This window comes from Motacilla alba, chromosome 5 (assembly GCF_015832195.1).
Source record: "Motacilla alba alba isolate MOTALB_02 chromosome 5, Motacilla_alba_V1.0_pri, whole genome shotgun sequence".
Classification (NCBI taxonomy): Eukaryota; Metazoa; Chordata; class Aves; order Passeriformes; family Motacillidae; genus Motacilla; species Motacilla alba.
Window position 1 is genome coordinate 10,837,246 of NC_052020.1, and position 16,534 is coordinate 10,853,779.

Below are 16,534 nucleotides of genomic sequence, written 5' to 3' on the forward strand. Positions count from 1 at the left end.
TAACCTCCACATTAAGGTTAAATATTACAAGTGGAAACTGTTTGATTTTTAACCAGAGGAATTGCCAAATACGTTAATGAATTAAGTAATGACCCAAATAATACCTATATACATGTGTACCAAATGTATTGCTAACTCTTTTAGAGAAACATAAGACCCAGTTCTTCAAATTTTTGCTCTGTCTTCTTTGCTGGAGATACTTGTCAGCAGGAGAGCTCACATGGGTGGAGATTGTTGCAGCACTGCCTGCTAAAGCACTCACGTGGTTCCCACCAAGTTGCATGAAAAGATCCCCATGGATCTCACAAGCTGTGAGCCCAGCCAGAAGTACCAAATCTGCACACCTGCAGTACTGATGGTGTGGTTTGATGGCATCCTGTTGAAATTTTTAGGAGATGAAGGAAATGCTAAAATCACAGTGTACCAGTTATTGTGCTGTACAGTAGGTGATTGTCCTGATGCTGAAAAGTTCATACAGACTGCTTGTTCTGGGGATAGAATTGATGTGTATAATAAAACCAGTCTTTAAATGGCACCAAAATACATACTTGATCAGAAAAATTGGTGCTTCTGGTGGATGTTTCTCTCTCTTTGCAGACTCCCAAACACTTTTCTCTCTTCCTGTCTCTTAGGCTTCTTTCTTGTCTGACCAGCCTGAACCTTACTTGCCTTTCCTCTCGAGATTCCTGGAGACCCAAATGTTTGCATCCTTCATTGACAATAAGATTATGTGCCACGATGAAGATGACAAAGACCCCGTTTTGAGAGTTTTTGATTCCAGGGTGGATAAAATCAGGCTGCTCAACGTCAGGACACCGACTCTGCGCACATCTATGTATCAAAAGTGCACAACCATTGATGAGGCTGGTAAGGGCCACGAGGCGCTTGCTTGACAATTAGTGCATCTGGCCACTGCTGTTTGTTGTAGACATTAGATTAAGTAATGATTCATGCTTTGAAACCTCAAAAAAAACCAGACCAAAATGGCAGAGATGTAGAGCTTAAACAGGGGACTAAACATTTTCTGTGATGTTGAGATGTGAGATGAAATTAATGTGAAGTAGAACTCAGATGTTTTCCTGCATGCTTTGTGTGTGAAAGATGCCTGAGCTTAAGAAGATAAACATTTGTCTCCTTTTGGTGGCATTCTTTGATGTCAGAAACACTCTTGTATTAATGCTCCTGTTGAAATCAGTAAGCAACTTCCACCTCTTTCTTAAATTGACATCTACTTTTAATTGGAGATATGTGCTTATAGATACATGTCTGATTAAAACACCTTAAAAATTTAACCTTCTTACTATTTCAGAGAAATCTATTGAATTAAGGCTGGCAAAAATAGATCACACTGCAGTTCACCCTCACTTGCTGGACATGAAAATTGGACAAGGGAAATACGAGCTTGGATTTTTTCCTAAGCTTCAGTCAGATGTTTTATCCACTGGCCCAGCAAGCAACAAGTGAGTAAGCTAAGGCAACAGGTGCTGAATCTTGGCAAGATCTATAGAACAGCACTAAAGCAGAGATCTTAGGAAGCAAAGTCAGTTTTGGGGTTGTTTTTTTCAAGTGGGAGCAGGTCAGATGATGTGGGGTGGGGTTTCTGCTATGTCTGGTTTGGTTTTTGTTTGTTTTTTTTTTTCTTTTTTAAATACAGACTTCTTGAAGCAAATTTATTGAAGAAAGCTCTCTTATGTTTGAAATGATAGTTTGTGTACTTAGAGTTACTTGCAATTATGTCAATATAAAAACAGATCTCCTTATTTGATCTTATGTAGGAACTACCAAATATTTTAGGATATTTTCTTATAAAAACCTTGAAGGAGGAGGGGCAATGCTTAAATTTTCCTTGGAATTGTGACCAGAAAAAAAAAAAAAAAAAAGGAAAAATACAGAGCAAATGTATGTGATCTAATATTCTAAAACATTTTGGTTGCCCAATATTCCAGAGATTCTCTGTGTGTGTTTGCAGCTGCGCTTCGGCTGATGTAACTGATGTCAGCATGTTCAGAATGTGCAGAATGTATAGAATAAAGTGGAAACCTCTGATTGCCTCTGCCCTTCCTCTGCCTCCTGACACTTGGCTGATGTTCTTCCCCACGTGTAGGTGGACAAAAAGGAACGCTCCTGCTCAGTGGAGGCGCAAGGACAGACAGAAGCAGCACACGGAGCACCTGCGTCTGGACAATGACCAGAGAGAGGTGAAAATTGCTCAGCTCTAGAGATCTGATTTTTTTCTTTCCTAATGGCCTGAGAAATGCTCTGCAACCTTTATGAAATGTCTAGACAGTTACTTGCAGCTCGTGTCTGCTCTCTCTTAAGTGTATTTAATACAAATGAAGTAGCACACCAAAAATACTTGATTTTCTTATTATAAAAGTTATGTCATTTTTGCCCCTTCTCAGGACAAAATTATTTCATCCCACATATAGGAGAGTTCTCTGAAAAAGTAATCACATTATTTCAATTTTTTTCTGTTTTTTTCTTTTAAAGGGGATAAGTGGGAAAAGGGAAATTACTAGTTTTCAGCTGTCTATTTCCCATCTCTGAATAACTTAGTGACCCTGTGTTTCTTTTGTGTGTTTGATGGAGGAAAGATAACCACCTTTAGAGAGGGATTAAGTTCATCCTAAAATCAGGAGCATGGCCTTTTGGCCTAAGTGTCTTCTGTAGACCATAATAAAAGTCTGAATGTGACAGAGTGAGAGACAACCTCATTGCTAAGGTGAGAGTGGGAAGCCCACCCATACTGTCACATTTGTGGCTGGCTGTTTTTGCACAGTGCAGTCTGATGCTGATTTACCCACCTTCTGAACTGATAAATATCTCTCACCACTGCTCCTACAGCTGACACAGTTTTTCTTTGTGGTGAAGTGGTTTTGAAAGATCTGGGTGAAGTGAACTAATTACAGCACAGTTTCTGATTCGTATGGTACAGACTGCAAACTGTTACACCAGGTGTTGATTTATGGGTAATTCCAAGAATAGACTGGCTCAAAATATTAGAGGTTTTGTGTTTGTTTACTAACCCCAGAGTTTTGCTTTTGTTTGTGTGTTGTTCATTGAAAACAATATTCTCTTACCTTGTTAAATATCCTTAGAAAATCTTAATTTTCAATTTTGGTAGTCTTGTGTCTGTTAGGATAGTGTTTTGAAACTCAAGTGTGTTTGTTCAGTTCATCCTTTTATGGTAGTGATGGATTTAATTGTCTTCCTAGTGTACTCAGTTCTGGAATTTACTTACTGGTTTGTTAAAATTTTGTTGAATTATAGTGTCATCTCTGTCATCCATAACCCTGTAAGAGAAAAATGTCTGCATAATAAAAAACCTCTACGAGTAGTTTCTGGCTTTGACATGTTCCATATGCTCAGCTAACTCTAAAGTGCTTTTTACTTAGATGTAACAGAAATGAATAGTAGTTGATTTCTAACCTCATTACTGTGCTAAACAGCACAATTGTTAAAGCATGTAAACTTCTGAGCTGATTACAAAGGCAAAAATCTACCTCTGGTCTCTGGGGTGTTTTGTTTGTTTTGTTTTTTTAACTGATTCCTCACAAGTTCATTTCCTATAGGGGTTATTCTCTTGCAAAAGGCAAAAAATATCTGAGGAATAAATATTTTGAAGTACAGGCTCAGCTGGGGGTACCAAGTGCCAGTGGTAATGGTGCTGTTGGTTTAGGGTTTATGCTGTGCCTCTTTGATGACATAATGGTGATTGAACATTGGCCCCTCCTCTGGGTGAACCTCAGACTTCCACGGTAAATCTGAGAGTGGGGAGGGAGCTCCTCTGAGATGAACACTGAGGGTCAGGCTGAGCAGGAGGTGTCAAACTGCAGTGCTGGGAGTTTGAAACAAATTGAAGCTTTGTGGCAGCCAACAAAAATCTATGCAATGGAGACTTTTTACTTGCAAACATTTGTGCCCAGTGGAGGGCAGAGTTTACACCAATTCACTGATTTAACACCATCTTTTCTTTTTTCCTTTCAGATTCATTACTTACGAATTTCTGTTTATGTTGAATGCTTGGGAGTTCTGCATTGTATTATGTCTTCACTCTTCTCCTTTTCTGTTTTGCATGCTTGCTTTTATTACTTCATATGTCTTACCACTTTCACTTTACATCTGCTTGGCTTTTTGCTACCAACTTATCCTGCCAGCACCTGGACTTTTCCATGTCAGAGCTTCAGTTGCAGTTATGTTTAGACTGGGACCAGCATGATTGGCCCTTCATGCCCTCTATAAAATCTGTGTCAGAGCATTATCTGGTATGTCCAATGCACAATATGACTGTAATCATAATTCTGGATAAAGATGCATAATTAAATGTATATATCATAGCTCTTTAGTGCAAGGCCAGTGGAGAAGGTGGGGTTTTTCCTCTTTGTTGTGTTTGACAGGTTTATTTACTGACGTTTCAGTTGGTCATTATTTCAATGTAAGCTAGAGAGGTTTCCTGTTAATTTGATATATGTACTAATCCCGAGTATTCCATCAGTGCCTGCACAGGGCTTTCTTTCTATCACCAATTCTCAGTTAGCTGTGCCCCAACCAACCTGTGATCACAATATCCAAAATATTTGTTATATCACTCTTTGTCCCTGGGGTAAAAACTATGGCAACTCGTTATAGGCAGGTACAGGAGCAGAAGAGCTTTTGACTAGAGTGAGTTCAGGAAATCATTTTCCTCAAAGTGCAGCTGGTTCACAGCTGAGAGATGTTGCTATCATTTGCATTTTGCAGCTGCTTCCTGAAAGAGCAAAGTTTTTTTGCAGTCCCCATGTAGACCAGTCTGCCACTTGAATGCTCTTGGTCTGGGTTGTTTTTGCAAATTTTCATTGAAATGAAAGAAATAAAAGGACAATTGGCAGTGGTACAGGGCGTAGTTGAATCTCTATGCATCTGAATATCCTTGGCAGTCTGTATTGTGTTTTTGTAATTCAGCAACATGCATTCTAATACTAGGTAGACAGTATAAATGGGAATTTGACCTCTGGTGAAATAGCAGTTTAGGTGTCTCAGCCCTAAAAAATGCTGGATAAAAAATGGGCCTTTTCTGAAAGAGGAGATCCTTTCCTCCTCACTCCAGAGGTGTGGGTTATAAAGATAAGTTTACCTTTTTCTCTCAGCCACGTAGTCTCACTTGCACTTTTGTCTGTGTCCATTTTCTGCCCCAATCCAGAAGTACATCCAAGAAGCCAGGAACCTGGGCAGCACCATCCGGCAGCCCAAGCTCTCTAACCTCTCTCCATCAGTGATTGCACAAACAAACTGGAAGTTTGTAGAAGGCTTGTTGAAGGAATGCAGAAATAAGGTAATACAAAGAATAATCCTGCTCTCCTGCACCTCATATCCATCCTTTCTGGACCGTTTTGTATCCAGGATGTTTGAACCCCCCCCACTTTTCTGCCATCTGTTTCTGCTTTATCCCTAGAAGGATTTTTGCATGGTGGTGAGAAATTAATGAAGAGGTAATGTATTCAGAAATTCTGCAAGGAGCAGAGACTTTATCAAGCAGATTTATGATAGAGATTGAATATTCTGAAGGGTCTTTACCGTCCTGCTGCCCAAGTCTATTATAGCACATTTCAGTTATAACTAATGAGACAGTACTATTTCAATGAGAGTGAATAGTCCAAAAGAGAGGCTTGTGGGGAAAATACAGCAGCTTTTCTCATACCTACATTTCTGAGGAGTACATTTTTAAGCACTTAGCAAAGAAATTTGACATTAATTTGTACACATGCGTCACCAGTATATATTTGACAACAAAATCTGAAGCAAATATTAATGTTTATAAAAATACAGCAAAGAGATTAATTATGAAATAGACATGTTATTGCCTAAAGTCAGTGGAGGTACTACAGTAATTATATACAACTTTTCATAAAACTCTATTTAATGTGTGCATCTACTTCTGATCTCACTTTATGGAACTGTCCAAATAATCCCCATCCCTCAATAGAGCCACAATAGATGGTGAAAGTTTTTGAGGTAGACTTGTCTCTGTGGCAGTGAGAAATTGCCAGAGGGAGTGAGGAGGAGAAGCAGCTAGGGGCTAACTGGGACTTGTTAATCTCCAGCAAGACTGTGCAGAGGTTCTTATGGGAGTATTCTTGATTTGAAAGCGAGTCTAGAATAGGAACAAAGATGAAAACATGAGGAAGAGACAAGTGGAACTGATTCCCTCACCATTTTTTCCTCCAGTTGGCTGTATGATGAATACATTGTGACTGGAAGGCTGTACTTCAGGAGCTGGTGAAGGCTTTGTTGGCCAGTATGAAATTGTGCACAGTTTAGGAGAACGTGGCTCGTGGGGAAGGTCAGGTGGTGCACTCCAGAATGGGTTTGGTTGAATCCAAATGCCCTTCTGGCAGAGCAGCATCTCCCAGGAATGGCATACCTGTGCTGCTTGGAAACACTTGGGTGCATTCACCTCCCCTGGGAGGACGTGGACAAAGTGTCCTGCTCTTGGGGAGTGCATCCAGTAGTCAAAGTGCCCAAGGTCTGTGTTTTGTGGCCTTGCTGCTGAGCATCCAGCTTGTTAATGTGTGACCTGCTGTTCCCTATGTTGGGGTCACTGTGTGGAGGATGATGTGCCTGTTTGCAAACCCTTTCTTAGGAAAACAGAAGATGAGCACTGCTGCTGTTCTGGCTTGAAAACCAGGGATGGAAGAAGGGCAGGTCTGCACTAATGCCAGAAATACATAATATACAGCCAGTTTTTCTGCCAAAACTTCGTTATCATGTGCTTCCTTATTGGTCATTTTAAAAGTGTAAGTGATCTTGGAAATTTCTGGGAGAGATTTACCTCTCTTTTGCCTTGTCTTTTTGAGACTAAGAGGATGTTGGTTGAGAAAATGGGTCGAGAAGCTGTGGAGCTTGGTCATGGTGAAGTGAATATCACAGGAGTGGAAGAGAACACCCTGATAGCCAGTCTGTGTGACCTCTTGGAAAGAATATGGAGCCACGGTCTGCAAGTCAAACAGGTGAGGAATAAATATTCCTGTACATTGCAGAGCACACTTTCCTGAAGTTGTGTTGTGCTGTTCCTCTCTCTGCTTTCAGAGGACCCCTTTAGTGTGTATGTAGATGTGTTAAAATACTCTTGTGTCCTGCAGTCTTTTTTTATGTCAGTTCCCACCCCCTGTGTGTCTCCATGTTGTGGGATATGTGCAAGTGCACCTGTAGATGTGTTCCACAGATGACTTCTTGGAAGATTCTCCATTTAACCCGAGGTTTTCATTTGCTTTTGTGGGTTTTGGAAGTTTTCTTTAATAAGATGGTACAAAAACCCCAACTATTGCTGTGTTCTTAATAGTTTTATTGATGAAGTTGCATAGGCTTCAAGGCAGCCTATCCTAAAGTTGCTGTCAGTGGGATGGGGGAATTGTTTTCCTGAAGGATAATTTAGTACTTTAAAGTAACAGTCTTGCTGTTTTTGTTCTTCCTGGGTGCTGTAGGGGTACTTAAATTATGATTACAAGATCACTAGCTAGAGGTATTGGGGTTTTGTGTGAAATTAATAATTGTTTTTTTCTTCTGTTTGGAGTCACTTGTGGGACAAGATGGAGTTTAGAGGGCCTTTACCAACTTTACTCCTCCCTTGTACAAAGGAGTAGCAAGGGTGGAGAAGATTATAACTTCTTTTTTTTTTTTTTAAGAATTAATGTTCATAATCCAGACAACTATAACCCAGTATCTGTGTTCCCAGCAGCCAAACACCAGTGTTTAACTCTGCTCTCCGTCAAGCTATACAACATTTTTCTATGTGAAGATTTATCATGTGATTCTCTCCCTTCCCTCTTGTATATCACTTAGGATAGAAGCTGTACTGCTTTCGTCTTAGAAGACAGAGCATCAGTTTACTCTGCTCCAACCCAGATTTGGGCCTTTCAGAGCACCAGACGGCCAACCCTTCATAAGGTTAATGCTTTGGATTGATTGCAGATGTTGGCAAGCAGTGCTGAATGGTGGAATAGATAGAGTGGTGGAATAGAAGAGAGGCCTGATGCAGGAAGTGCAGTGTATCTCACAGCATCATCCAGAGTTGAAAAAAAAAAAAAGAAAAGTAAAAAAGCACCATCAGTTCTCTGTGTGCTCTGGCCTTTATGAAATATGCAAAAGCCTGCTGTTTCATACATCAATTTTATTTTTCAATAATGAGCCAAGGAAGACTCTTCTTTCTCAACTGACCATAGTAATGAGGATGGCTTTCCTTCCACCAATCCCTGCTTTTACCTCTTCCCTGCTGATGATCCCCAGTAGTCCTACATTAGCTGCCTACTGATTTTTCCACATGCAGAGGGAATCCATGCCTTCCGTTGTCCCGAGCGATGCAGGGGAGTTCTGTTGTAGGATCTAATGACTGAAGCAGTCTGAACTTCCAGAAGGCCTTGGTTATTCCCTTGCCCATTCTCTATCCCACTACTTTCCTTAGGCTGTCTTCCTTCCCCTTATAGATGCAGCTTGCCTCATCATTGCTATGTGGTGAAGTTAAAGGAGAGGTCCACGGTGCTGAAGGAGCGGGCAGACACTGCATGAGTCCTCACATCCATCATGGTTGTTGGCATCAGTTTGCTGCAGGACCCTTTGTTGCTGCTTTCTGTGATCTGTTGCAGTTCTCCTTGCCATGGCAGCTGGTTGCTGAACACTAGACTGTGTGTGCATGTGTGTGTTTATTGGGAGAAAACACAGTTTTGGATGTAACTCTTTGCTGGGTGATGTTTTCATGCTCTTTTTAATCTGTTTATAATAAGACTTGCAGTTTTGGCTTTCCGTGTTGGATCTGTCAGGTACACACAAGACACAATGGATTTTTTCATTTCCTCACCACTGAATGCATATTTTTGTATAGATTTGTCATCACAGATGTTACAGACACTCTAGAATTTATTCTTCCTATTCCAGGGGTGTGTGCCACTTCTGGAATAATCCCTTCTGGTCAATAGTTCATTATGTCAACTGCAGGGAGCTATAGGATGGAAATGCTTTGAGATTTTTAAATATAGTTAAAAAAAGGAAAAAATTAAAGATGAGCTATCATTACTGCACTTCTGGGAAGGCACTTAGATAATTTTAGATGAAATTGATAGTGTGGAATTGACAACTATTGCTTTACAGTCATGGCTTCTTTCTGCACAAAGCTGTAAATAAAATATGGCCTCATAATATGATAGCTTTTCTGAAATGCAGGATTGCTACATCTTCACTGGGGTTTCAGGTTAATACAGTACTTTAGGAAGATAAGTAATACTAATTATCTGTAAGTAATTCCAATCGACGTGCCGGAGAGCCTCTGTTTGCTGACTGCTGCCTTTCTGCAGATTTGCCAGCTTATGATTTATTATGTGAAATATTTTATGATGAATCCAAGAATCTTTATAGTTTCCCAGTGAAAGATTTTCTCACTCTCTGCTTTAAGCCACCAAGGGTTTAAGAAAGCAACATAATGAGCAAGGTGCACCTTTTAACATCATATGATGGATTTATCTTGGCCTAAATATTGCATCCCAAATTCTGACTTTTAAGTTACTTTTACAATGTAGAACTGGGATATTTTTGCTGATGAGCTTTCACTGTCCTGTTTGTATTTTGGGATGTCTTATTGTATTTGTGACTATGCAGGTGCTTTGCCTGACCACATTGAGGGGAATCTTTTGAGATTCTAAAAATGGGCAGCATTTATCCTTAGCCCTGAATTACCCTGAGGGGAGCAGGACTTGGTCTGGGTGGGTCTTGCTCAGGCTGGCTCTGTGTCCCTTGTCATTTGCTGCTGGAGAGGCAGGGAGAGACCCACAGGACAGGTCACAGCCTCAGGTTTGCAACTCCCCAGCGTTTTACAAGCCTTTGAATGTTCTCTTGTCATGGTAATGAACTAAGAGGGAAGAAGTTCCAATAACTTTTTCCTGTTATCAGAATCATTACATCCCAGTAGTCTGACTCTTGCTTTTCCTTCTCAGCCTCTTTACAGCTCCCAAGCTCCTCCCTCTTTTCTCTTATTTTTGGTTTTTACCATTGAGTTTGTAGTGAGAAACGTCTTTAAAGCAAGTTTTTGTTGTGGCTGATACTTTCAATGATGTTTCAGACTTTTTTTTTAAAATTCAGCTGATAGTGATTTCTTTAACTAATATTTTTTAATTTTAGGGCAAGTCTGCTTTGTGGTCACATCTGTTGCATTATTTAGAAAACAGACAAAGAAGAACCACATCAGGCAGCTTCAGTACCTCAGGTAAGATTGGCATCTGCTGGAAGATGATTAAAAGTTATCCAAGCAGTTGTTTTCCCCTGGAAATACCCTTCACTCAATATAACTGAATCAAGTGTTATGCTTACTACAGGTTTAATATGGGCCTGGTATGTTGTCTCAGTATGTTTTATGGAAAATAAACTGGTTTGTGTTGTGCCCACTTGTTTGGGGCTGGGATCTGACTACCATGTTAGTCAGAAACCCAGAAATAGCTGATGCTTCAGAGATAGGCTTTGAGAAGGGTTGCTCTGGTACATCATCCTCCATGAGACACACACAGGCCCTGCATGACTGGCAGAGCAAATGATCTTATGGGTGGGGGTGGAAAACAACTATAAGCACAGAAAATTGTGCTGAACACCCTGAAGTTTTACATGATGGCTTGAAAAACAACTGAACAGGAGACTTACTGTTAAAAACTTCAACTGAAGAAACATATTTTTATTTTTGTCGGGTCAACTGTTGTAATAGAAGCAGTATTGCCCATAAGATCCACTGATAAGATGTTTTTAGGATTATAAATGTAATTTTTAAACATTACTTCTTGTGTCAGGTGGGGGTATAGGATATAAATTTGGAGAGAGCAATAGGTTTGAGGGAGGCAGTGGGTGCCTTTTTATTTTTTATTTAAAGCTGCTGTAAGCAAACATTTGAGCATTAGTAATGTGCACAAGATCCTGTAAGCAATCAAAACTATGGATTTGGGAATTTTAAGGTCTCCTGAATGTCCCTTAGTTCATAGTGGTTTTCTGTATCAGAATAAGTCACAGTCAGTTCCATGCTTTCTAACTTGGGTTTGAGGGCAGGGACTGTATTCAACATAGAACTTCCTTCTGGAGTGTCATTTGAAAGATAAGAGTAATAATATTGCTTGAAAACCCCAAAATGTGATATTTAAAAAGTAGTGGTGCTACAGGAGTGTGCAAAGTAACAGCTCAGGAAGCACAGCATGTGCTGAGCACCACATATTTAACACTGTTCTGTGGTGGCAGTAGTGCCACTCAGGGTTACTGCACAGGAAGAAAACAGGGCAGTCTTTAAAAATAATGCTTGATTACTGTGTGTCTTAAACCATTTGATGTCATAGCAATTTCAGCTGAATCTAAGCTCAGTGATGGCTTGGTGCTCAGTCTGTGCTGATCTGTTGAACCATTTGTGTAGCATATTAGATTTTCATGTCATTTGGAGTGGAAATACACCACAGCACCTTCACAGAGCCACCTGTAGTACAAGAGTGCAAATTGGTATTAATTCACCTTCTTTTTTATATTGATTGTAGAATCTCTAGAGGGATTTCTGCTAACAAGAAATTGTTTTCTTCTGAATCTAGGAATACTTCTTGACTCAGAAAGACGAAAGTCTGATACAAGTCCAGCCATGTCACCTCTCAGAATCTCTCTCATCCAGGATATGAGGTGAGTTTGAAGTGTTAAACAACCCAGAAACCCCCTGAGATTTGCACACTTGTTTCTGTGTCTGCTGTGCACCATCCTGTGTTTCATGCAGCAGGGGGGGCCGTGGGGAAGGAACCTGTTGAACTGTTTTAAAGAAGATAGTTCAGCGTTTTCATTGACCTTTACAGAAACAGGTTTCATACTGAGGAGCTTTTATATTGCCAGAGCTATTAACTTAGGGAAATACCATGACAGGGTTCTCATATTTTCAACATTTTGTGTATTGGTTTATTTCCACAGAGGTGTGGGTGTAGTGTTTGTGTTTTCCCAGTCATTGCTGAGTTGGTTGCGTAGTTCTGAGACCACTTTTCCTTCTCAGGGAAGAATGCAGTTTAAAGAACTGGTTTGATCTAAAGAATGGCTTTATCCAACATAAAATACTGTAATGTGAATAAAACTACAACTTCTGCCCAATGCCTTCTTTTCAGTACATTGAAAAAGCAATATGCAGAACTTGTGAAACAACCTTGACAGGAATTGTCTTTTCCTTCTTTTTCCTTACAGCATCCATTTTTTCAGTAGGGAAGAGTGAACTGAGGATTTGGCTGCCTTATTAAAATATACCATTTGTGCCTTGTGTGCAAGAAAAGCTTCTACTGAGCATGCAAAGACAGTGTTTAATTTTCCAAAGCATTCAGCCATAAATATTGCAGAGATAAGGTCTAGAATGAGTCCTAAATCATGTGAGACAATGGTCCTGGTTTAGAATTTTGTAAATAGGGCACTGCATTGCAGATATTTCCTTTTCAGGCTCTTATTCTCTTTGAGCTATATTGCAGGGATGTTTTTATTGTGCTGAATATTAAGGTGATTATGTTTCTTTTTCCTATAATTTACCTGATATTTTGTGTTCTTTGGAAAACTTCAGCTGAGCTTAAAGTTCAGTAGAGCTGTCATGCTTTGACAATACCAAGCATGTCTTTTTCTTTTTTTTTCCCAGGCATATCCAGAACATAAGTGAGATCAAAACAGATGTTGGCAAGGCCAGAGCCTGGGTTCGCCTCTCTATGGAGAAGAAGTTGCTCTCTAGGCATCTGAAACAGTTGCTTTCAGATCATGAGCTCACAAAGTAAGATGGGTTATCTTGGGCAAAGCTTTAAAAAAAAATTAAAACCTGTATAATTGTTTGGATTCAAAAATCCAGGTGTGCCTTTTTTTGCATCTGCTTAGCAGTGTGCAGAAGGCGTGGAACAAACTGGCCTTCCAAGTGTGTGAGCTGTTTGGGAATTAGGGTTCACTGCTGGGGTTCTAGACATGTGTTTTTATATTTATAGCCTGCTCAGCAACATAAGGTGATTTGCTTTCATGATAGTGCCATACAGTGTGGCAAATTAAAGCCATAGTAATTGTCATTAACTTTAATTGAAGACTTCTTTTTGGACACAGCTTAACCTGTGCTGTCTGCTCTTCCTTTCCTCTCCTTCCACTCACCATCTTCCAAGGAATTTCTTCCCCAATCCCTCTGAACCCCAACAGCTGATTATTTGAGATTTGCCTTGTCTTGTATTATGTTGGGCATTCTGATGAAGCTGTGAATAAGGAAAAGCTGAAGGATGGAGAGAGGACAGCTGATAAATCTGCCTGTATGTCCAAATTAAGGTTAAGCCTCTCCAGTGAAATCAACAGTTCGGATCAGGTTAAATTTAGCAGTGCTTGTCCCATGCAGAGCACGTGCTGAGAGAGGACTTTCCACACACCACCACACTCCATGTACCCCCACAAAAGAGAAGGAAAAAACCTATTTTAACACTGGCCAGTGTTCTCTTCATCTATCAGGCAGATTCTGATTCTCTGGAACAGAGGGAGACTGCAGCAAAAGTATGTTTAACATGAAAATGACAAACAAAGGAGCAACTTGTACAGGATGACATCAGTTCTCTGTAATCTTGTGTGCTTTGTGCTGCATATTTAGATATTATACTTAGAGAGCTGTTGTAGGCAGTGTGGTTTGAAAGTGTGCCCCACTTGTTTTTAAAGGAAGCAGTGCTGAGTTCAGTGAGGTACTAAAAGTAACGGTGCAACTTCTGCCATTTTAGAGTTAACAAGATTGTGTGCTGTTGCTTTTGAAGCAGCTGTTAGGTATTTTATTTATCCCATTCTCTTTACTTGACATTTGTTAATAAATATAAGGAAAATGTTACATGTTTGGTTTTTTCTAGTCTGCAAAGGGAACGGGGAGAATTCACATGTCCTGAGATGTTTGTGTGCCCAGGGAAACAGAGAAACCTTATCCTGTGAAGAGACAGGACAGCACATACCCTGACAGGCTGTCAAACATGTGATTCAGATTGTGTAAAGGCAACACAGACATGGCCGCCTGTGAGACTTGTGTGGCTTTGTCACTCTTGTGGCTACAGGCAGGTTAGGTTAATTTAAGGCTCAGTATCTTTATTTTCATTGAACATTTCCTGTCAGTCTCTAGTGTCAGGTTGGTTATGTGAGTGAGAACATGCCTGTTTGTTGACTATCATTGATTTGTTTTGCAAGTTTCTGTCTTGTGACCTGCTGACTTTTTTGTAAATTGATAGCTGAAATTGAGGAGAGTTGTCAGGATGCCCTCCTGGCAGGAGCAACCTGTCTACAGCTGGGTCAGCATTTCTAATACCTAATTCCTGCATTCTGGAGGGTTTAGATATTCCTGCAGCATCAGTTGGATTTTGATCTATTTTGGCATGCTCTTCTTTTATGATTATGCCCAACACTTGTATTATTTATTGGTTGCCACCTTTGATGCCTATCATGTTGGTTATGTCAGGAGCTGTATGCCATCAACACTGAACTATTCCCTGGATCAGTGTGCAGGTTGTTGTAGGCCCTGGGTGATCACCTTTAGCCAAATACAAGCAGATAGCCCCAGTTTTTGCCTGATGTCCTTTGAGAACATTCTTCTGTCATACATCATGTGCTGGAGAACTCTCCCATGGCACTCTCTGCTCAGAAGTAACTTAGGAAAACACTCTTCAATTCTGTCATTTTACATGGTCAAAAGAAGTCAGAGTATTTTCCAAGAAAGTGCAAAATTCCTTTATCCATCTTGGGGTGTTTTGGATGGGAGAAGACCCTTAAACCAAATGTTACATTTGAGGGGTGGAAGATAGTGAGAACTGGACTGCTTCACTTTGGAGATACCAGCCTTGCAGAGACTCAGTGTATCTTGGCACACTGACAACTCTTGATTCTCCCAGTATCGCTTCTCATTCGTAAATGCTTGCCCATTATTCATAGTGTACCTAATAAATGTGCACAGTAGAAAACATTTCACTGGGAGCATCTTGTTAGTGTGACAGATTATGTGTTTTGCTTTGTCAGAAAACTCTACAAGCGTTACGCGTTCCTTCGCTGCGATGATGAGAAGGAGCAATTCCTCTATCATCTCCTGTCATTCAATGCTGTGGATTACTTCTGCTTTACCAATGTTTTTACAACAATCTGTAAGTATTTGCTTTCCCTGCAACTCTGATTTCTAGATTTGGTTGAGTCCTTGTCCAAAATTCTAAATAGCTCTGAGCAACATGCCCCAATGTAATTGTTGTCCTTTTTTTCCCCTGGGATCCATCTGTGTGTCCTGCATTGCTGTTTCCATGATCTTCTGATCTTCTCTGGTGGGCAGGAGTTTCTGTCTCTGTCACTTTTATTTCTAACTTAGTAAAATACATAGCTCTAGCAATTTTAGTCGGAGGTGAGTTCTCAGCTGAAATTTTTGTGATGGACTTGTTTGCATGATACTAAAAAAGCACAGTATGAGTTGTTCACTATCAAGGTAGGAATATTAATGCTTGCTGGGAATTAAAAGAAAACAAACCCTCCCTGTTTTGTGTTCAGGATACTTTGCTGCATGCCTGTCTCTGGGTTTGGGGTAACAATGAAATGCCTGTTGAGGGTTGCATCAGAACTCCTCAACGTATTTTTTTTTCTTCCAGTTGTTAAAAAGATACCCTAGAGAAACTTTTAGGCTATTGTTGATAATTGTAACATTTAACTGTGCCCCAGGATTCTCAAAGATCTGTGTGCCTGCTGCCACAGGACCTCACTGGCAAGGCAAAATAAGGAAAAACTTTAGCAAGGTTTATGAAATTGGGGGTGGGATATGTGAAGGGGCTACCCTTGGTGGTGTGTTGTGATTCACACTTGGGTGTAGGAAAGACAAAGCAAACAGACATCCAAGCAAAACGGCTTTTGGTCTTGCAGACAAGTTCTGGATAATGTGAAAATCTGGTCTGCTGGATGCAGTTAAATTGTCACTTACTTTAGGATTATCAGCACAGAAAATAAAAAGGGAAACATTTTAATTCATTCTTAAATGCTATGAGCACTGGGCTTTTAAGAAAATCCAACCACCAAATGCTTTCTCGAGGGCACTGACAGCTGAGGAGATGCTGAGGGAGAAATGCATTAAATGCCTCAGCTGAAAAGCCCTGAGTGTAATCTGCTTATGCACTATGAAAGAAGGGCAGAGAGCCAGGAAACACAGTGACCATTCAGAGAATTGGATTTTATTATAAAAGGTTGGTTAACAGAGGGCTGGGCCGGAGGTGCTGGGGGATGGAAGAGCATATGCCTTGAGAGTCAGAGGAAGGACTGCAGCTCAGGTGATCCTGCATGGAATTACTCACAGGTAAAGCAGGGGACCAGAAAGCATTTGAGCATATGTGTGGTGCTGTTTAGAAGGGAAAATAATTGCTTGTTCTTTTGAGAGATGGAAAAGTCCTAAAGTTAGCATGACTACGAGTGACATGGCAGAGAGCAATTTGCAGCATTCTGCTGTATTTTCACTGGGTTTGTTCAGCCATGGCAGTGAATGCTGCTGCCATCCGTGCCTGTGAAGAAAGGCTGC

The 16,534-nt window shown here is 40.4% G+C and overlaps 1 protein-coding gene across 7 annotated transcripts in view; it reads left to right on the forward strand.

Moving 5' to 3' along the window:
- Window positions 1–16,534, forward strand: part of DENND5A (DENN domain containing 5A) — a 65,944-nt gene that overhangs the window by 38,816 nt on the left and 10,594 nt on the right. For 3 of the 7 annotated variants that reach the window (XM_038137367.1, XM_038137368.1, XM_038137373.1), the window contains 11 exons: window positions 633–867; window positions 1,310–1,460; window positions 2,105–2,198; window positions 4,158–4,265; window positions 5,180–5,311; window positions 6,834–6,986; window positions 7,819–7,923; window positions 10,144–10,228; window positions 11,577–11,661; window positions 12,641–12,769; window positions 15,010–15,131. In XM_038137367.1, coding sequence (XP_037993295.1) covers window positions 633–867; window positions 1,310–1,460; window positions 2,105–2,198; window positions 4,158–4,265; window positions 5,180–5,311; window positions 6,834–6,986; window positions 7,819–7,923; window positions 10,144–10,228; window positions 11,577–11,661; window positions 12,641–12,769; window positions 15,010–15,131 — 1,399 coding nt within the window. The remainder of the gene's footprint in view (window positions 1–632; window positions 868–1,309; window positions 1,461–2,104; window positions 2,199–4,157; window positions 4,266–5,179; window positions 5,312–6,833; window positions 6,987–7,818; window positions 7,924–10,143; window positions 10,229–11,576; window positions 11,662–12,640; window positions 12,770–15,009; window positions 15,132–16,534) is intronic. The other 4 variants (XM_038137371.1, XM_038137372.1, XM_038137369.1 and 1 more) reach the window with 3 other exon arrangements.